Here is a 9275-nt window from a genome sequence, read left to right as displayed (position 1 = left end):
GTGTTTATACGGAAGGACTTCGTTGGTCCTTGCGCAAAGAGGAAAGCCCTTCGGTACTTGAAAAAGAAAGAGAGAGACAAAGGAAAAAAAAAAAGGAGAAAGAAAAGACGTACACCTTCGCCAACAAATTCAAGCCCGCATATCTTCGCCTCTTTGAAAAGTTGTGGGAAAATTTTTCGTTGGACATTTAAAAAGCTCCAACTTTTATTTTCCTTCTGTATCATTTTCTTCTTCCTTTTCTTTCTTTTTCGTGATTTTTCCTTTTCTTTTTTCAAATACAATTTTTCGATTTTATATTTGGATAATATCGGAGTATACGAGAATCTTCTCGATATAATCTTTCCTATTGACATATCTCGCAAATAAATATAAGCGTAATATTTCTATTAGCTATCTAGAAACTGTTTACGAGTCAATTAATTTCTTTGGAGACAGTTCGGGCTCTAATCTTTTCTTTCTTTCTTTCTTTCTTTCTTTCTTTCTTTTTTTTTTTTTTTTGAACGTTAAGAAACATCTGAGATTTATATTTTTATCGATCTTTTGTATTTTAACTCGATCGATCATATCGATTATATCCGTGATCAATGTAAAAAAAAAAAAGAAAAAAAAAAGAAAAGAAGGGAAAGACCAAGAAGAAATTACAATATATCGTGTGACATTCGAACGTGTAAAAAAAAAAAAGAGAAAAAATAAGGAAAAAAAAAAAAAAGAGAGAGAAAAAAAATATTAGAAATTTCAAGGCATACTTAAGTAGTCCTACCAGTCTCTCAGGATTAATACTTCGAGGCTCTCAACGTAAGGGCTAAAAGCGGTTCTCTCCCTTTCTCGAGAGAGGAATTGAACGTCTCTATATTCAGTGTTGATAATGGTAGCTCCTTTACGATGGCAAGGACAAATCACTTAACACGATCTGCTTCCTCTACCTTTTCACTCTCTCTCTCTCTCTTTCTCTCTCATTCACTCTTACTCTCTCTCTCTCTCTCTCTCTCTCTCTCTCTCTCTCTCTCTCTCTCTCTCTCTGTCTCTCTTCATCTCTTGGAAATGACAAATTATTATCCATTATCGTAACGCAAGGCAGTGATCGGAGATAAAATATGATGGAAATTTTCAACCAAGGAGCGATCATAATTAAAAGGAACGAAGAATTATAATGTCTTGATCGCTAAAAAAAAACAAAAACAAAAAAAAAATGGAAAAAAATATATACATCGAACTATAATTATCGTCTGATATTTATTTCCCAAAATTCAATATTTTTTTTACGTCCCTTTTCATATACATTATCCGTATACATTATCATCTGATTCCAATCGATTCTATAATACGAACAATTTACAATTCCGAATAGATCGATCTATGTATTTCAATATTACTCGATATTATTCGAAAGGAAAAAGTTTGAGTTGGAAACTCGGATCATTCGATATATCCATTCGATAAAAATATCAACAAGGAGGGGAGAGATTCATCTCACGCGGTAACGATTAAGTGAGAAAGAGAGGAAGAGATAGAGAAAGAGAGACCTTGATCCTAAAACGAAGGGTGAGTGTTTGCTCTCTCGGGATCCCCCTTGAACCGGACAACCACTAAACTCATCGAGATATCACAAGGACGAAATGCGTACAAACATCGAAGATCCGAGATCCGACGACATTTCCAGTTTCAGTTTTGTAAACGAGAAAAGGAGAGGAGAGGAGAGGAGAGGAGAGGAGAAAGAGAGCCGTTGTAGAGACAGAGTTCTTCTGTGTAGTGGGATGGTAATGTAGGGAAGATTGGAGAGGGGTTGAACGGAGGTTAGAGGGGAATATATGGGGGTGGATATGGGGCTTTTGAACGGACGACAGCATTCAATGTTTTATCGAGGATCTAACGTTGGCTGAATGCCTTTCGAGGAGAGTAATGCCTTTGTGCTTCTCTTCACGTCGAATAGTAGTAGAAGTAGAAAATGAAGAAGAAGAAGGAGGAAAGTAAAAAAAAGAAAAAAAAAAAAGATAAAAAGAGAGAAAAAAATAAGGGCGTGGGAGGAGGAACGAAGAGTCTCGGAGTAAGTATACGAGACCGTGACTATTTTTGCTCGATGCTTTTCTTTCTTTTTCTCTTTCTCTTTCTCTCTCTCTCTCTCTCTCTCTCTCTCTCTCTCTCTTTCTCCTTCTCTCTGCTTATTCCAGTTTGAGTAGGAGAAGGGCACAGGTGGTCCCTCTTTCGTACCTTCACGCACCACCAATTTCTTCCTCATTATCCACCGTAGGCGGTCATTCAACGAGGAACCGAGGTCTCTCCTTAGCCAGTCCATTGTATCCCTCTTACGACGCGACGAGGGTAGCTCTAATCTGACCCAGTAGAAACGAACTTTTCTTTTATTTTCTTTCATTCTTTCTTTCGTTCTTTCTTTCCTCTTTTTTTCTTCTTTCTTTCTTTCTTTCTTTCTTTCTTTCTAACTATCTTTCTCTCTATCTCTTCTCTTTTCGTTTCCCTTTTTGTTTATATCTAATTCAGTATGCTCCGAATTCAAACGATCTTGCGAATAATGGAACTGATCTTGTGCAACTTGATGCAGCTCGATTAAAAGCTATTTAATTTGTCTTTTTTCTTCTTCGTTTTCTTCTTCCTCTTCTTCTTCTCCTCGTTTAACGCTACCAACGTTACCCCCTTTTTTTTTTTTTTTTCATTATACGCGCGAAGTCATCGGATGTAAAGTTTAAGTGATAAAAGAAGAATAAAAAAAGAAGAAAGAAAAATAAAAGGAAATAGAAGAAGAAAAAAGACCACGCGCAACTCGAGATAGGTCAACAACGTGTCCCCAAAATGTCCTTTTCTAAATATGAATTAGATCAATGGGATCGAACGGACCCTATCCAATCGCAAAGAACACGAGTACGCACACGCGAAGTCACGTGTATCCTCGTGCTTTCCTCTTACACTTCGTTTTCCGCTTTCCTTCTTCTTTTTCCGGGTTAAGTTCGCACCCTCTCGAACACGCGCGCGTTCTACCGAGGAAAAAAAAATGTCCTTTCGATTATCACGACTGTCACCAGAACGAAAAGGGTGGATTACTGTTTCAATTTATTTACACAATAAGCTCGCCGACTGCGTCCGAGCATACGGTTATACGTTTATATATACGTCGGTATAATCGAGTACCTTCGTCTTGTCGGTCGCGTGCCCTTATTTACACAAATCCTTGTGCAAACTCATCCCTTCCCTTTAAAATCATTAAGAGAGTCGTTCGAACCGATCGAGGCGCTTTTAAACGACCTCGGACGGTCGATAGAATCATTCGTTACCATCGGTCGATAAGTACGATGCTCTGTTTTATCGTTATGCTTACTGAGCGGTAGAAAGGGTTGCCTTCGTTAAAGGGGTATACCATTTCTTTTCTTTTTTTTATCGCCTGGAGAGAAATATAACTAGAAGATATTTTTTCTTTTTTCTTTTATTTCGCGACGACGGGAGCACATTAATTTTCAAAACTGGACTTTCCTACGCTCTGACATTATATGTTTCTTATTTACTTTTTTACTTCTTTTTCGTTTGTCTCCTTACACCTAGAACCTATCATCCGTTAACAAGCAAAGCCTCGAACGTTCTTCATAAATCACAAAAGTTTATTTTTAATAAACGAAAAAGGTAACGCGCAACTTTCGTGATTAATTACCTTGCTATTCGGTGCTCGTTAATCTACATTTAGTCATACGAATTATCATATAAAGTAGACGTTGTTATACGCTTACGCTTCTCTCGTGATTCTCTCTTTCTCTCTTTCTCTCCCCCTTTTCTATTACCATAAAGATATCATTTCGGTCGAGCGTAGCCGTTAATTGAATTAAAATCGAAAGATTTTTGATTTTCTTTTGGCAAGTAAACACGATTTATTATTATCATTATTTATGAGAACGCATATAGATTTTCTTGGTCTACGAAAATGGGCGGGGTCTTGTGACATCGGAATGCGATCGAATGAAATCTGTTTTGCTACGTGTATCTTTCTCTCGCACTTTCTTTCACGGAGTCTTTATCCATTATCCTTGCGTCACCAAGTACTTACTTACCCAGGTATTATCCGAGGGCAAAAACGATGGCTCCATCCGTTTCAATTAAGGAAACTTCACGTCACGGACGGATTAAAAGCTGGATAAAACGATGCATGTGGGGGGTGAGGGATGAGAGATGAGAGGTGGAAGATGAGATGAAAGATAGGGGGTGAGAGATAAAGTGAGGTGTGTAAATTACGCGATGGTAAATCACGTTTGAGCCGATAATCGTTGGACGAATATGATGAACATGAGTGGGCGTTGAAGCGTGTAGTCCGAACTGTAAGATGGCCCGAAGGCTTGCTAGGGAGCACAGATTTCAAGGTCGTTCAGTGCCCTCTTCCAATGAAAAATCTCTCCTACGTGCGTGTGTACGTATACACTTTGCGTTATTCGTCCCTTTCTCTCTTTCTCTCTAAAGTATCGCTCTGATATCTCGTCGATTAATCGTCGATCATTTTGTCAAAATTGTCATTCGGCGATTCTCGCAAAACTACAAGGTCAACTTGACTCTTGAACGTCGGATCCGATACGTTTCTTTTTTCTTTCTTTTTTCTTTTTCTTTTCTTTTCTTTTTCTTCTTTAATGCACTCTAAACGGAACTTGTACGCTTTAAGAGGATTCGAATTATTAATGAAATAATTATCATTATTCGCAATATTATTCATCTCGTTATCAAATTCAATGTATCTCGAGATTAAAGATCATTTACTTATCGAGGTATTCGTTCTCTGAATTTAAAGTTTTTTTTTTCGAGCCGACAGAAACTTCCGTCTCTGTCGCCTCGGGGCGGACGAATTGAACGTTTGGATTCTTCGACTCGTGAAGAAAAGGAACACAAAGTCGCCACTGTCTCATTGGCCGACTTGATCTCGACGGCCGTGAAGTCGATCAAATAGAAAACTTGTGATACAGGGCACTTTCAATTTGAACGTTGAAAAATTGTTAAAAAAAAAAAAAAACAAAAACATGGAAAAAAAAGAAACAAACAAAGAAGAAAGAAGAAAGATATATATATATATATATTCGTATATCGAAAAATATGAGAAATATATTAGTTAAAAGGAGAGAGAACAACAACAACAATGAAAATAATAATTCGTGACGATCGATGGATTAAAGAAAAAAAAAAAAAAAATAATGAATCGATCCACCTACCTTATATATATATATATATATATATATATATATATATATATATATATCTTTTTTTCTCTCTATCTCTGTCTCTCTTTCTATTTTAAATTTCAAGACTTTTCTGGAGTCGATCTCATAGCTGTCCGGATATGGCTAATAATTCTTGAGAAAAAGAGTGAAAGGCTCGCTGACGTGTGCTTATGGCAACGAGAATTTATTACAAAGTTGCTTTTGAAAAAAGAAAAAAAAAAAAAAGAAAAAAAAAATTAAAGAACGAAACGCCGATTGACCGGACTGCGCTCTATTATGCATATATATATATATATATATATATATATATATATATATATATATAAAAGAGCTTTCACAGTAAATATTACCTACGTTACATGTCTTACACGCCAAAGAATTTTTTTTGAAATATAACCTATCGAAGTTTATCGTCGAAATGCTTTTGCCTCTTTTTTTTGTTTTCGAAAATTAAAAATTTTCGAAAAATCGTTTCTTTTTCTTTCTTAATCTCAATGAAAAATTAGAAGAGACGAGAAGTTCTTTTGGAAGTTGACATTTTCTGTTTTTTTTTTTTTTTTGATTTACGAAAGACTATACAAAAGTACAAAAATTATTCATTTTTTTTTTTCATCATTTCTTTTTCCTTTGCTAATAATGATAATAATAATAATAATAATAATAATAATAATAATAATGATAATAATAATAATAATAATAATAGTAGTAGTAATAATAAAATATAATAATAATAATAATAATATTAATAATAATAAAAAAGAATTATTAAAAGTAATTAAATCAAATCAGCGATGGCGAACCCGTGATCAGTAGATCTTTAAAAAATTTTATGAATTATTACAAAAAAAAAAAAACAAAAGAAAAGAAAGAAAGAAAAAAAATATAGAGATCTTCAAGTTAAAAAAAGATCTTAAAAAATATCTACTAAATTAGTAGAATACCAGAATAGATCGAACGTCGTCTGACATAAGATGAAAAAAGAAAAAACAAAAAAAAAAAAAAACAAAAAAGTAAAAAAAAAAAAAAAAAGAAGAAAAATTACCATTTCAAAATAATCGCAATCAAAATATAATATATCGCATCCAAATTCTAATCAAACTCGTTCGAAATCTTCCGATCTCATCCTCTTTCTTTTTTTTTTTTGTTTGGTTCCTCTGCCATAACATTAAATACTTTTAAAAGTATTAAATATTACAGATTTATTTTATTACTCTTTCAAATTACTCGATCCACATAATCGATACTGATAAATAGAAACATTTCTTTTTTAATTCGATTCCGAGCGCCATCGCGACACAAAAGAAGGAGAGAAGAGAAAACAACAACAAAAAAAAAAAAAAAGAAGAAGAAGAAGAAAAGAAAGAAAACCAGTTCGCCGTCACTGATAGGATATAGATGAGGACAACAAAAAGGAATGTAAAAAGAAAAGAAAAAAAAAAAAAAAAAAAAAAAAGAAGAAGAAAATAAAAAAAAGAAAAAAGAAAAAGAAAGAAAATGAAGAAACGATTAAAGGAGAATGAAGAAGAACGATAGAAACTATATCTAGATAATATTCTCAAGATATTATCTTTTATACAAGGGGGATGGACTTTCACAAATTTCTTTTCTTAATTCGATTAGGTCTCTCGAAGGGAACGATACGATATAAAGTTCGTCGAAAGGTCGTTCGAGTTCGACATGCGAATTACACAGTGGCATCGTTACGTAGAGAGAAAGAGGAACTTATCTCGAAAGGTTGAGGTAATGAGGAAGAATGAACTAACGCGTTCTAAAACGATATGAAAGAAAGAAGAAAAAAAAATATATATATATATATATATAGAAATAAGTAGATAAAAAGAAAGAAAGGAAGAGATAGAGATGAAGATAGAGATAGATAGATAGATAGATAATTCTAAAAGTTCGTTTCTCGTTTGATTGAGATACATACATACATCCATTACGTAAACGAAAACATTTTAAACGACTATAGTGTGCTTTCCGAAAATATAATTAATAATCATTTCAATTAATTCGTTCCGTTAACTCAATTCAACTTAAATCGATTCAACTCAAGCTTAACTATAATGTTAACGTTAACATTAACTTAGACTTAGTTTCTAAAATTAAAGATTACTTAATTAAAGCCGTCGAAAACGCTGCCGCGACAAGTCGGTAAAATTCGTCGCAGCGGCGGAGCCTTCTGGAGAGAAGGATGGACCAAAAAAAAAAAAAAGAAACATCGATTGAACGAATTCTTCTACTTTTCTCTCTCCCTTTTTTCTTCTTCTTTTTTTTTTTTTTTTCTTTAAGTTCGATTAAAAAAAAGCACACGCGCGCACACACAAAACTAACGAAGAGAAATCGATTGAACGGGCGCTCTTGCATTTTTTCTTTCGTTTTATACTTCTACAAAAAAAAAAAAAAGAAAGAAAAAAATAATTAAAAAAATCAATCGAAAGGAATTCTTTAATTTCGTTTTGTCTATTTTCTACATAAAAGAATTAAACAAAAAAAAAAAAATCGATCGAAGGAATTCTTCAATTTCTTTTTTTTTTTTTTTTTGTCGCGCATTGGATAAAAAGAAAAAAGAAAAGAAATGATATTTTTATATCCCAACAAAAGGCTCGGGCAGCTGCTACTCATTTCGTGTACCTCTTCATCGCAGAAGCGTCATCTCCGTGATATTACTTTTTACCTAATTATCGAACGTTCGCCCGTACCGCACGTATTTTCTCAAATTTCTTCTTTTTCTTTCCTTCGAGATACGAAAAAGAAAGAAACAGAGAGAGAAAGAGAGATAAAGTAAGAGAGAGAAAGAGAGAGAGAGAGAGAGAGAAAGAGAGAGAGACGAAGAAGAAAGAAAGAAAGAAAGAAAGAAAGAAAAAAAAATCGAGAAAAATCATTCAAATTACAAGGAACGTCCGTCCCAAACTTGCCTATTACGAAACGAACACTATTTTTAATCTCATTTTGCATCGTGTCCTTTATCATCATGCTAACGAATGTCCTCCATCGTTAATGTCATTTTTTTGTATTTATTTACTTTCTTTTTTCCTTTTAATACCTGAACCAATTTGATTCTCGTAAAACAGGATCGATGCAAATATAGCCTTCGAAAGTTCGAAAAAAAAAGAGAGAGAGAGAGAAAGTGAGAGAGAGAGAGAGAGAGAGAGAGAGAGAGAGAGAGAGAGAGAGAGAGAGAGAGAGAGAAGGATCGTTTCGAGTAGGCGGCTAGCATGCGAAGCGATCATCGACGAAGGTCACTCTCATACGTACTTAGACACAATAACGTTAGAAAAGTTCACGGTACTTTCTCTATCGACGAAAGGACAACTTTCGTTCGTCATCGATCTCGCAATCGATCGATCGATCAATTGTCAAAGTCCGACATATTTTGTCGTCTTAAATAAAAAGGGAAGAAAAATAAAAAAAAAAAAAAGAGAGAGAGAGAAAAGAAACAAAAAAAAAAGAAAAACGAGAAGAAAAAAAAGGGATTAAAAAAAAAATTTCGATCGCTTAACAATTATATTCTGAGGCAGTTGAGTTGGCAAGGAAAGAAAGAAAGAAAGAAAGAAAGAAAGAAAGAGACAGTAGTAAAAAGAAAAGCAAAAGAAAAAATATAAAAAGAAGAAGAAGAAGAAGAAGAAGAAGAAGAAAACAAAATTAATATAAGAAATCAGTCGTTGCGTATCTCTCGTTCAACCACCCGTCAATGGAAGACACATTTTTTGCAACAAACACGAGTATTAAAGAGTAGGATGATCTATACGCGGAATCGTATTTTCTTTTTCATCGCAACTATTAGAATAAATAATATGATAAAATAGGATCATTGAAAAAAACTAATGCTTCCATTGACAACGATCGTTCAAACGAAAATCATTCGCTTTATCTTTTTAATAGGCTTCCCAGGGTGATCATCCCATTCTTTCTTCTATCGACTTTTCTTTCGATCCTCAGAGAGCCAGGAACTTCATAAGTGCGTCGTAGATCAGTCTAGGATCTATGGTACCATCAGCGGTGTACCTGACACCTCTGAGCGAGCCATCGTCGTGACTGACGACACCGTATTCGCCGACGATGAAACCATCGGGT

General features: G+C 34.2%; 1 protein-coding gene across 2 annotated transcripts in view; it reads right to left on the bottom strand.

Moving 5' to 3' along the window:
* Positions 1-7721: 7721 nt before the first annotated feature.
* The window catches only part of LOC122631688 (uncharacterized protein DDB_G0271670-like), a 47390-nt gene continuing 45836 nt past the window's right edge, over positions 7722-9275 (bottom strand). For both annotated transcript variants that reach the window (XM_043817669.1, XM_043817668.1), the window contains exon 2: positions 7722-9275. This exon is cut by the window's right edge and continues 1814 nt beyond it. In XM_043817669.1, the coding sequence (XP_043673604.1) occupies positions 9137-9275 (139 nt within the window). In that variant the 3' untranslated portion in view covers positions 7722-9136.

Source organism: Vespula pensylvanica, chromosome 9 (genome assembly GCF_014466175.1).
Source record: "Vespula pensylvanica isolate Volc-1 chromosome 9, ASM1446617v1, whole genome shotgun sequence".
Lineage (NCBI taxonomy): Eukaryota > Metazoa > Arthropoda > Insecta > Hymenoptera > Vespidae > Vespula > Vespula pensylvanica.
Note: the sequence above shows the minus strand (reverse complement) of the source record. Positions and strands in the feature narration are given on the sequence as shown.